Genomic DNA, 13545 nt, shown 5'->3' on the forward strand with positions numbered 1-13545 from the left:
TCTGCTACTTCTCCTTCCAAACCAATGGCTTTATTCCAATTTCCAATTCCCTGCTTCTATTTACTCTTCCCCACTTCTAGTATAACCCTTCATGGTTCAGTTCTATTCCATGGCAGGTAAACTCTACCAACATCACAATCTGCCCTGTTATCTCACTCATTTCTCAGCTTACCAAGAACTTTCTACTCAGCTGAAATCTTTACCCAGCAGAGAGACATATTTACACATATGCTCTTCATCTGCTGTCTCCATTTCTCCAGTTCCAGTTTTCATCTCCCATACCACTCTGTAGCTACATTTAATCACTCCTGCCATTTCTCAAGGAGCAGAAGAGAGGGATAAATTCACAAGATCTTTATCCTTGCTTCCTACCTCCTCTCTTTCCACAGCTGGATAATGTTGCCCACAAGCTTCAGCAAGCATTTTCCATAGAGACTGCAATTTTATCTTTCTAGACCTGATTTCTTATTGATGACTCCAAAATCGTAACCATCCCCAGTTAATTCTTGTGAATGCCTGGCTACCAGTTTGAGTTCTATATGGCTGGCACACAGCCCTTAGATTTCATACTCATCATAACAGAGACCCAACGTTAGAAGTTGTAATACAGGTATCTTTGACACCAATCATTTTCTCAGTCCTGTGTCCCAGACCCATCTCTAGTTCATCTGTGCACCACATAAGGTATAGACAGCATTTTCTATCAGCTGATCCAGCTCATGCTCTCAGAACTTGGAAACACACCTATCAGTTTCCCAAAATTTCACTGGTGTGTTTGTTGGGTTTTTTTTTTCTTAAACTGAGTAAAATCTATTTTTCAAGCCTATGGTTTCAACCACACCATCTTTCTGTATCTGTCCTGTTAAGCACAATTTATTGCACTTCCCTTTCCCACTGTGACATGGAGTCTCCTTCCCCATCGTTTTTCACTCAATATTAAGTAATTGATGCTGAAGTGGTCCTTTACATCAGCCTCTGCTCTGCACGTAGTGAAAGATGTCCCTAGGCTACCTTCTGTGCTGTTTATTGTGCTTATATGCACCTAAAATTTACCCTTTTCCACAAACAACTTCCTTTGTCATTCCGGTTACAAAATAGACAAGCTACAATGAGCTGAAAAAAGCTACCAATCAGGCAGATGCAACTTGTTTTGCCTATTTAGACTCCTCCAGCTGATCAGTTCAACCCTCACTAATGCTATTATTTATCATTGGGAAAAAAACCATATAAGAACTACACAAAACTAAAAAGTTAGAGCTGATACGTAGTTTTGGAATTAGAGAGTTAAGAACTTCCAACTTCATTCAGAAGCCTTTCCTCACCCTTTTCCTGCAGTCTTACAAATAAAGAAAGAAAGAACATCCAGCCACAGCCACCCATAAAGCCAAAACCCAATGCTTTTGATCTTCAGCTACTATCTCAAATTATGAAGAACAGGTATATATTTGGATTCTCTTTGACAAGTATTTGCGTAGAGATAACACATATATCTTGCTCAAACAATCCCTATATTACCCCAGATAGAAAATACCAATGCTTGAATAGAATTAAACCCCACCGCCTAAACTAGGACATAAAATCCCTCAATTGCCTTATGCCCAGGTTAATTTACTAACTCAGATAATGCAGTACGCTGTGGTATTCCAGGCTAATATAATTCAGTATAAGCACACATCTCCTGATACCCTGCTCTCTGAAAATTGATTTAAGCTATCAGGAAAGTGCTGAGGGGTGAAAAACCGTCCCTTTGGTGACAAGCTAGTAATCCACAGCCCTGCACAAAAAATGTTCAGAGAAAAAAAGTTACAAGGTTACAAGTTATCAATTACTTCACGCAAGTTCGCTTGCATGGAATTCATGCCACTACATAAATCTTGCATTGGTTAAAGCTGTAGTAATTCTAGTTGCACATTTCAAGCTCCAAGACTGAATTGAATTTTCCTTGCAATAAATACATACACTGCCCCTTTTTCAGAATGTAGGCTTGATTAGGGGAAGCTTTAAGCGATTATATTTTGAAAGAAACCAAACTACAAAGTTACAAACACAAAACTGTTTTAATTAAGACTATGTAAAGATGTATTCTTGAGTAATTTTTTCTTACTGTGACATTTTGGAACAAACAAATCCCCAGTAAATCTCTAACGTTGGTTAGTATATGTAAGTCTCAGAAAAGCAGTAAGATACAACCATCCCACTTTCATGTACTCAGGAGGAATCTTTGAAGCAAGTCTAACAAACAAGTTATTCACCAGCATGCTTAGAATGAAACTATGCTTTTTAACTGTAGATTTCCTGAAGAATTTATTGCATTGTATTTGTGATATTTCATATAAAAGTATCAAGCACATTTCTATTCCTCATGCATTTATCGTTTCTTCTTTTCAACATCTTTCCCCCCATTCTTGTGTACGGGGTGAGAAATAAACAAGTACAATTTCATATTTCTGAATACATTTCCTCAAAACTACCTGCACCAAACAGTCCAGGCCAAAGTTTAGCACTCAGTCATGGTTGTTGACTGCATTGGTACAATGCACAGAAGCAGTGTAACCAGTACAGACTTGTAGAATACAAAAAGGAGTAAAGCTTTCCACCAGACTGCGTACTTTGCAAAACCAATACCATGATTCTTCATGCATTCTTTTTAAATCTGCAGACAACTGCTTCCCAATGACCTGCAAGAGTCACAACACTGGTAGCAGGTCTCTGATGCTAAAAACATCAGATCATTCTTCTTCAGGCTGTTAAGAAGCATTAAATGCACACATTTCATTGTTGATAAACGTAAGCATTCATAAGAATACTCAAAAACAAAAACCTAATATTTCCCTTGGAATACATTTTTTACTTTGATCAAATCTGAAAATTTATGTTTCATAAACATATTTATTTGAACTAACTTCACAAAAGCCCTTTTTACACAGGCTCACAACCTGCTTGTTTTTCTTCCAGTGATGACAAAACATTTGCTTTGACGTCCACCTCTGGAGGCATTTGCACAAGACAATCTGACTACAGAAAACGTAGCAAGAAGGTAACAACAGTTTTGTCAGCCAAGACTTGTAGCCAGAAACTAAGCAATGGAGGATAAAATCCCTTCTTTTGGTAGAGCACAGCAATCGCTTTTTAAAAAATGACTTAATTTCTATTATAGAAACGCAGTCATTATACATTAAAAGAATTAAAAGGGATCTTCCCTCAGTTCTGTCATGCCCACACACATGCAATGGCTTAAAGGGGGAAAAAAAACACAGATGTTTTCTCTCAGGACTTTCACAACTGTTACTTTTGTCCTCTTCAGAAAATAAGCTCTGACAGCCAGCATTCCACAGGATTTAGACCATTTCAAAAACCTACACCTGCTTGCTCTTTATTTGCTCTTTGTTACTGAAAGAGAAGACGCTACGGAACCAAGGGCAGATTCAGAATGTAAAGCCCCTTATTCCAAATAAGGCAGGCTTCTGGGACAGCAGAGAAACAAGCCAGCAGTTTGGCTAGAGGAAGGAAAGAGCAACATCATCAAGTATTTAAATACATCCAACTAAGCAAGGCAGGTCTGTGGATTATAATGAAAGGTATAGTAGTAGCTGGCTGGAAGGCTTCCAGAGCTCCAGGAAAACAAAACCTGGTGAAACAACAGCAATTTAGAAGTTCACTTGTGTAAACACACGAACAGCCCATGGACTCCAAAGGACATTCAGAACCCACTTGGTTCTATCAGAAGCCACGGCGCTAAGCCTCCGCCAGCTCTGCAGGCTTTATCTTTGCAGAAGCTGTTTGCTGTTTGTCACAACATTGGAATGCCGCCTTTTAGATTCAGAATGTTCCTTTGAAAGCCAGCAGCAGTTGGGATTTTGATAAATTAGTTAAAAAGAGGAGCAATAAGCGTGTGGCTACAGAAGAGAAAATGGCTATAGCTGGAAAGGGACAAGTTAAAGGGCTAAGAGTTTGCACTACAAACAAAACTATTTAATTTAAAAGGAAATCTGTCCAAGTGCAATATTTAACATTGGAAGCTAAAAGGAACACAGCCTGAAGTTAGAAAAATATATAAAACATGCCTCTTGTGATGTTTTATAGTGGAAAATGTAATTTGGCACTCGCTACAGAATGAGTTCAACATCCCTGCATCATTATCTGTTGGCTTGATTCCTAAATTGCTACATCTGGAGGAACAGCAAGAGATCTTGTTGCTCTTTGATGCAAATAATTCCACAAAAGGACTGCCAAGGCACAAGTTGCAGCATAAGAGACTTCAGAGCACAGTGATAACTTAAGGTATGCCAACAAGTTCTTGCCAGGCACATTTTGTCATTAGCTAACTGAGTTCAAATGAAGAGATTTTTATTTTTTCCAGAGCAAGGCTTTGAAATTTCACACTATCCCACTCCAGGCCACGTGCTATCTTTCAGTGCGTAAAACCACCACTATTAAAAGCAGAAGGCAGAAACCTGGAAGGCTCTGTGTGCTCATCAGTTGATACTGGACTTCCTAAGCCCCTCACAGAAGTCATGACAGTTCAAAGAAAGTACTCTCACCTTGCTAAATTATTATGCTCTGATTTGTAATAGGACTACTGAACATGAGTCCTTGCCATCTAGCAATGGTGAACAGAAGCAAACTCCAAGACTTCTTCAGAACATTCTAGGATACTTGCTGGCCTTGCTGAAGATACTCAATTTCTGTTCTACAATACTTTTTGTCTGTATGTCTTTGTATGACAAAGCTCATTTGTTACCGCCTGCCTAATTTCAATGAAATTTATCTACAGCACCAGGAGGCAAACAAATAAATAAATAAATCAGCAGGCACATCAATTTTGTTCTGATTAGAAAGAAAAATAAATTGCTCATCTATTTAGGAAACCAGCAAATGCCTGCTACATCTAAGCACATTTACAATCGTTTGGGCTTCTTAAAGGGAACTCCTCGAAAATCCACGATGCTCCCGTTTCCACTGTACTTCACATCTCCAGCCCAGCTACCTCCAAATCAAATGGTTCAAAGTTAAGTGTGGAACGCAGGATGAACTGAGACCCTCAAACTCCTGTGGAAAAGAAGGGAGGAATCCCTGCAGCACGGCAGCCACATCTCATTCAACTCCACGCTCACGTTCAGAGCTCTAAGTCTTTCCAATCTGTCATGATAACCCATACATCATACATTAGAAGCATGAACAGCTTGAATCAACAGTCCTACAACGTTAACTGCCTATTTCATTTACTCAGCTGGAGAGACAGAAACAATGCATTTAAAAACACTGTTAAATACTTTGCTTTCCAAAGCATGTTACTAAAGAACAATACAACTCCAGTTCCTGTAAGATTTGCAGTAAACTCTGGTGAACTTACAATAAATTAGGAACAAAACCAAATTAATCCACGGTGACTCACATTCAGAGATCATTTTATTTAATAAAGAATCTCAGCTTTCCATTTGAACCAGAAGAAAGCTAAAAAATGTTAAAGAAAAAGGAGCCTTTAACTTTCTTGGGAGGTAGGAGGTATGGGGAGAAGCCTTATTTAAGATTTCTGCATTTTGAGATTAGCAGCACTTGAGTTTCCTTTAAAAAGACAACTCAGGACAACACAAGGCAAAGCTGAAGAAGAACAAAGTTAAGCACGTTGAAGGAACACTTGCACCTTAAAAACCAGCATGTAACAGAAGAGTCCCACAGAATTTGTATCACGGAATGGAGTGTTCTCAAATTATTAAAAACATTTTGGCCAAGGCGAGGGAAAGGGAGGTGCTGATGTTTCTACAATCTTGTGTTTGACCTTGTCAAAAGCTACTGCAAAGTCATCCAAAAAGCACTGAATTCCAGAAAAGCTTGTCTCCTATGCAGCTGTCCCATCAATCTCATCAGATAATTACAAAATAACAGCTATATATTTGTGCTTTTTCATTTAATAAGTTTGCTAATAAATAAATAAATCCATACCAGAAGACAAAGCTGACCGAGTGGAGGAAAAAAAAAAAAGAAAGGATCTTTAGGGGAGACATTCGTCTTCTGTCAGTTAATAAAGGCAGCTCGTGGCCAACCCAACAACACTTTCCATTTTAAAAACATCTATGAAACCTACAGACTCACACCCATTCATAAAGTTACAATCAGAAGCAGCACTCCTCTCTTCTTTTCCATATTGCGCAGTGAGAACAAACTGCCACGGCTTTCTTCCATTAACAAAATACTGATTGTTTCACAGATCGCTCACAGGGAATACCAGCCATTCAATCTGTGATGTAACGTTATCTGGCTTGGCAAAAACGTAAGAAGTGAAAGAAGAACATACCCCTTGGGATTCAACAGGCAGCCTGCAGAATTCTCCTTCCATCATCAGAGTAGAAATTGCACAGAATAAAAATGAACTCTTTTAAATTCTCATCTTCAGTATTTGCGTGGAAGGTTTAAAAATTAAGAGCTGCTCTATTTTGCTGTCAGACACCCACTTTGGCTGAATCAAACAAATAAAAACAAGCATGCAAGGGTTCCCTTCCTCCCCCTGCCCACAAACTCCAATTGAGCTTATTACTAGGTAAAGTTTTATAAATTAGATATTTGTTACACAAAAGAAACCCATCAAGGAAAGACTGCACTTACAAACACTCTGATCCATGAGAAGAAATCAGTGCTCAGCACTTTGTGATTTCTTCTAAAACCCAATTTCACAGCAAATAACAAAAAGCAAAGTAATCCCACCTTCTTTTTTATAACTCTGTCCCTTGTCCAGTTTTTAGAGTTACATCCAGTCTTTTCCGGTAGCCAGGATTTCTCTTTTGATGTTTTTATAATATTCTGAAGAACCATTCTTAAAATATTCTTCATGTCAAAGTTACAACAGTGATTAAATATATTGTGCAGAGCTAAAACCTAGAACAGTTCCTGTGCAACAGCTACAGTGAAAACTACTTAAATGGAGTATTTTTGGTCTGCTGGCATACGAATTCAAGCAGCAATGACGAGCAGTGATAAGATGTTCCAAAGAAACAAGACAGGCCACAGTTGTGACAGGAACAAGATAGGCGAGATCAAGTTTCCCCTAATTAGGCAAGGTTGCAGTAGGGGAGTTCTGCTATCCTCTCATTGTGCAATAGTCATCTTTGTTTAATATCATAATGACAAACATTAAATATTCATCTTAAATAAATTTACATATAAGGCTCTGTCTGTCTCAGAAGAGACAAGTGATTTCTCTGCTGCAGAGGGCAATGAGATGAGCAAAAGTTCCAAGAGCAAATGATTCCAACTCTCAAACTCTCCAAGTCTTCCAGAGACGTTTCCACAGTACATTTCCTTAAATCAGCAAAATGATTTTAGAAGACCAATCAGCTTAAAGAAAACAACAAAACCCACCACACACTTAAACTATAGTATTTTTAGGCATAAGTACTGCGCCATTCTTGGCAAACTCTTTCTTCTTGCTGGACGTAATTCAAGCAGCAGAGAATACAAAATGGTAAACTGTGGTTCTGACTGCCTCTTCATGTCAAGGGACACGGAGTGTTTATCATCATTCCTGTCAACACCGCTCAGGATCCAGAGTGGGGGACAGCAAGATGGCACCAACTCAGCTCTTATTGTGCAATTGCACGAGCAAAGCATATTCCTCGGCCCAATCCGTTCCCTTAATAGAGAAAATGAATAGAAGGAGTAAGCAAGTGACCCGGGGAGGGGGGGACCAAAAAAAAAAAAAACAAAAACCCACACACGCAAGAGAACTTAAACAACCCATCTCTCTTCCAGCAGATATGTTACATTTTTTGAGCAGCACCTCAGACATTAACTGCAGCAAGGGAAGAGCAATGGATTCTCAGCTCAATTTGCAATCTGCAGAAATGTGGCATTACCCTTCTCTAGAGCAGCAGCAGAAGGAAGAAAAAACAAGTAAGATTCCATATTTAGCTTGCTTCAACATTCAGAAACAGCACTGTCCTTCCTTAATGCATTTTGTTAGAAATGCAAACATTCTGATCCTGTGCAGCCTTCCTTCCTCCTCAGCAAACAAATGTCACATAGATAGCTTTATAATTAATATAGTAGGAATATAATTAATAGAAGCATTTCAGACATTCAGAATGCAACAAAACATTAACCTACGAGGGACTGAGAACATTTTAAATAAATGAGAATCTAGAGGGTATTCATTAAAAGGAAAGGGTTGTTTTGCTTTTGAAAGGGTGAAAAAAAATCTAAACTGGTTGCTCTCCAAAAACAGATCATATCCTTATCTGCCAGAAAAACAAACTATCATATGAGTAAACATTTGAGAGACAAAGCTGGGCCCATATTTACACATTGTGCCCCTCTTCCAACTATTGCTACACACTGGATGTTTGTGAATGGCAACAGAAAAACCCCAAAAACTTATGACCGCTGTAATTGCAATAGAAAGGCTTAATACTTCTGAAATACATCATACATATATGGGGAGGTCCAAATCTAAAACCTGCCATCACTGTGAGCAATTGGGACCTTTCAAAGAAGACTATGAACTAGAAAACAAGCATCACTGAACTTTCTTCTTCTTTTGTCCTGTCACTCACAACTTCTGAAATAATTGAGAACACCTGTGGTCACTTGCTAAATCAGAACAATGGCAAGAGCTATACAAGCACAGTGTAGCTCCTTCCTTTTTCTCCTACAGTTCTTAAGTGTCTCCAAGTTCAGGATCTGACCCAACACAGTTTCCTGGCTGACTGATTCGTAACTGCTACTTCTAGACAGGTAATGATGAATCTAGGAGAGAGAGACAGGGATAAGGACACCACAACCATATCGGGTTACCTCATGTCATCAGCCTCAAAATCCTAAATTAAACAAAGAAGGAGACTTTCTTTTGCCCAAAAAGCATGAAGAGATTTTGAGTGTTTTAAATGAAGACAAAGTCTTCAACAACATTCATATTCAGAAAACTGTGCACCCACTCAATTCCTGCTCAACAGGAAAGTGAAAGATGGGCTGTGACACTACTAAAGCATTTTAACAAAAAGACACTCCTGGCCTCTGAACAACACATGGGATGATGTAGCAAATAGAATGAAAGTGACATTTCAGAAAACGTACACAATTTTTACAGCAAACAGAATGGAAAACTACTTAACATAAAGCAATAGATTACAATCCGTGGATATGAACAGCTAAGAATACACTGAAGTAAGGGACAAACACCTTTATATTTATATATAACAGCAGGAGTTCAAAAGGAATAAAACATAACATTGCATTTGTGATCTCACTAACAATTTAAAGCCTACTTGTTTTAATAACTTTGATTCCACTTTGCCTCTGTCTCAACACTCACATCATGGTGTTCACTCCTATGTTTGAAGACACCTTTTCTCACAAAAAAAAAAATCTACAGTGTTTAACAAAGCAGGATGACCTGGGTTTCCAGCTAAGGTGGGGAAAGGAAGACAGAAGGGCTATAAAGCAATCCAGACACAATCAGGGACATTCTCATCCTCAAGCACTGGAAGCAAAGAGGCTGCTGAGACCTCAGTGCTTGAAAATATTTGTGCAGTTTGAGCACAGTAAGAAAAAGCTGATCAAAAGCTTTCCCCTACTTCTGAAAGGGTACAGATGAGTACCTGCACACTCCAGATCAAGCTTACTTGTAATTTTCTGCCATCAGTTCTTCAGAGCTCTGAGAGCACAAACCAAACAGCGCTTGGTGGCTTCAAGAGGACCTTCCTTCCCAGTGTGCTACAACTGCACCTAAGAGGCTGCAGTAAATGGGGACAGTACTTGTTAGGCGAGATGTCAGAAAAGACCAAGATACAGTGTTTCCAACACAGTATTTGTGTGTCTGATAAATCACTTGAGTTGTAATGGGTGTAGCCTACACATCCATCCCTTAAAATGCTTTCTCTGACTGACTTCATAGCTTAAAAACATCAACAACAAAGATATAAAATAGGTTATTAGAAATCTAATGGTTGTTAAACATGAAAAGAGGACCAAAATTCCAGAGCATTTATCTTTTGCTAAAAATGAGAAAAGCACATTAGCTGATATAAATTAACCCAAATATAAGTATTTAAGTTGACCCCAGCAAACTTCAGGGGTCCAGAAGAGCAGTTCATAATTCAGAGATTAAACTGACTTAAACCTAGCTCACAACTTTACCTCCTGCCAGTGTGACAGAAGTACATGCTACTGCTATCCATCATCCAAAAAAGAAAGCTAACACAAGTGCTACAGCACAGAATTGAGAAGGGCTGCAAGTAACAGACCTTCAGTTCTTTCCACGTGAAGCTTTGATTCTTCATCACATTCCTCATCAAATCAGTCTTAGTGATGTGGTGGTAAGCGATGATAAAACAGTAACAGCATCAGTACTCTAAGAAGCCAGCCAGAGAAAGAACTGAAAATATTTCTAAGTGACATGGGATAGTAGACACCAATCCATGCAATATGGTTTTGAAATGACTGCATTGATGCTGACATGATTAAGTGTAAAGGAGGTCAATCATTACAGACTAGCAGAAAACCATGCTCCTTACAGTTCATTTTTTCCAAAATTTAGATAACTTGGGACAACCAAGCAGTAAGTGAGGAGATGAAGCATCAGACATGAGACATTCAGAGCTTCATGCAGAGATGAAACTGCACACAGAGACGTTTCACAGTTTATTTTTATAAGACACTGTTTCAAAACCTCCATATCTCCCATACAGACTCCGAACAGTTGGATGAATAGTAACAAACCCACTTGCAAGCCCATTTGTTAGTCTGTTGAATCATGGCAAACTGTTACGCTTCCAAAAATTTACTGTCTTTAGATACATGGCAGGAAAATCTCACCTCTTTCTCTATCAAAATATCTGAACAGCAACCTGAATGATAAGGATGCTGCTTGGCTGTTTCTAATAAAGCTAAGTGTCTAACAGGGTTAGTAGTTCTGATGCTGACCACCACATCCATCACACAGCACGTGCTCTGGCTAAGATGTTACCTCTACAAAACCCTAGCAGTCTGAGAAGAATTTCACGACATTAATCATACCACAGAAATGTACGAATACCATCTTCTTACACAGCTCCCCAAAGGAAGTAATCAAGATATTTGAAAACAGCTCTCCACAGCTAAATAAGATAGACTGAGGTCAGGCTTAGATCAATGCATTTGTAGAGATTGTGCAAGATATCCAGATATGCCTTCTGAACCTTCCCCTCCCACCCCCAACCCAAGTGGAAAACTTCCAGAAAAAGAAAAAAAGTAACACCAACAAGTGCAGCAATTGCCTTGAACCACATTAGACAAGTTGTATTAGGGGAGAGGATTACAAGTGGGTTTTCTTAAACATACATTTGAGGTATATCACCTCAATCTAAACCATACCTGTTACCCTAAACTAAGACTTAATCCTGCTTGAAAAATTCAAGAAAATCTTTTTATTTAGGTAAGACTGTACTTGATGGCTATGGTCTGCTGGTCTCAGACTGCCCTGTTTCTCTCCTTTAAACACCAGAGAGCAGTGCAAGCATTACTTTTTTTGTCATACCAGTAATGCAGCTCTTCTCTCACATAACACTAACTCTCAACAATTGCTAGTTACTCACCCTCAGAAATCAGGACAGATATACACTGTTTTTGGTTTTGTTTTTTTTTTTGTTTTGTTTTTTTGAGAGAGAGAGAGAGAGAGAGAGAGAGAGAGAGAGAGAGAGAGAGAGAGAGAAAGGTCTGCCAGCCTCAAAGAGACAAAAACGGGCTTCCAAGAGAGAATTAATTCAGATGCTACTTAATGCATTGTGCTAATGTGCATGGGGACAGCCCATAGGAATTGGGACCGGTAAAGTTCTCCCACATGAACCTGTCAGAGACCTCAAACACTGCACAGTTTTCTTGCTTTGATTTCAAAGATGTGGGAAGTTCCTCCTCTCTGCCACCTGGGCCACAAATTACATATCAAAGCCCTTAGACATATCTCCCCACATTCATTCACTGCCCTACAGTTCTTTCAGGCTGAAAACCTCAACAACATAAACCAACAGAACTGATGACATCCTTCCGGCAATCTCTGCATTTCTGCCCTTCCCTGTGACAGCTCCAGCACCTCTCTGACCCCGCAGTGAGGCAGTTTCCGTGTGCTAAGCTGTCAGAAAAGAACCTTGACAAAAAAAAAGCAAACAACTTCCTGCTGAGTTAGCAAACTGAAGTGGCTCAGCATGGGATGAGACAAGCAAGAGCAATGCAGGAGAGGGGCAGCAGGGAGGACAGGAGCACAGTAGCCCCTGCAGTGGTTACTTCCAACCAGTGGAGGCCGAGGCTCAAATATACTATGAGTCTTTGAGAATAAGGAAAGAACAGGCAGAAACCAGAAGAGACACAATACTGCGAAGAAAAAGACAAGTGACAGCAAACCAGTGACCTCTACCTAAACATTACATTGGTTGATTAGCTATGGTTACAACTTCTTTTGCATTTGCTTCTCAAGAATTCCCCCAATACCACGTTTCACCAAAATCCTAAGTCCCTTACTTGCTCCTGTTCCAAAGCACTACCAGATTCCCAGAAAAGCAGCAAAACTTACCTCTACAGTCACAGTGTTACTGCAGTGCAGCGATCTTAAGGTTCATTTCACTGTCCTACTGAACTGGTGAACAGCCAGAGAAGAAAATTTAATATATGATGTTCGGGTACAGCTTCCCAACACAAGTGGAGAAGAGAATCAAGCAGTACTGAAATGGGGAGAGGCCATTTCCCTACCACCTCCTCTGCTGTCCCTCTTACCCCTGCAGCCTGCTCCTTTCTGAACCAGCACAGACAACGAGAGCAAATCAGCACAATAAGCTGATTTAATGGACTAGCCTAGCAGGATATTCATATATACGCACACCTATACCTTCCGCATCCCTTGAGTGCAATTATTTTTTCCATTTATAGCACCCTGGATGCAGTTACTAAGGAAGGCAGTACAGTGTGCTCAAAGCACACGGTGGGAAGGAGCAGCAAGGAGCAAGGAAGGAGGAAGCGGCCACAGCCAGTGGTCAGAGGAAGAGGTCAGTGCAGCTCATCTCCATTGTGAAACCTCAGCCCTGAAAGGAATGCAGCATCCCCAACATCCTACTGCCCCGTCACGATAAACGCCTGCTCTGTACCACAAGCAAGGTTACACACACCTCTGAGCTACATTCAAGTCAAAGAATAGAGCCACTTGAAACCCAGGCAAAGCGGTTGAAAATTCAGATTCAAAGCAACTGTCTTGAATAAACAGATTGTATACTCGCTTGTCCTTTGATTTGTCATAGAATTTATGCACTGGTATTATTGGTTCTGACACACAAATCTACCTCTGAAGGACAGTGTCTGTTATTGCACAATAAAGTTTTATTACTGCCCCTCATTAAAAGTTTGAAACTTACAACACTGAGAGCTCTCCGAGGATATATTCCCAAATACACTGCAGATTCTTACGTGCTTCTGAGTTTAACTGATTCTAATGGCAGCCTTCCAAGCTACTAGAAAAATGTACAACCTGAAGGATTAAAATGTTATGGTATTTATTTACTTAGAAGTCTTCTAAGTTAAGAACCAGTGAGA

The 13545-nt window shown here is 39.6% G+C and overlaps 1 protein-coding gene across 1 annotated transcript in view; it reads right to left on the minus strand.

The window, feature by feature from the left end:
* Positions 1-6828, minus strand: part of PPP1R13B (protein phosphatase 1 regulatory subunit 13B) — a gene marked incomplete at both ends in the record, with an annotated part of 50011 nt that extends 43183 nt beyond the window's left edge. Inside the window, one exon of the mRNA XM_079536980.1 lies at positions 6703-6828. Coding sequence (XP_079393106.1) covers positions 6703-6828 — 126 coding nt within the window. The remainder of the gene's footprint in view (positions 1-6702) is intronic.
* Positions 6829-13545: the final 6717 nt, after the last annotated feature.

This window comes from Tetrao urogallus (genome assembly GCF_951394365.1).
Source record: "Tetrao urogallus genome assembly, chromosome: 6".
NCBI lineage: Eukaryota > Metazoa > Chordata > Aves > Galliformes > Phasianidae > Tetrao > Tetrao urogallus.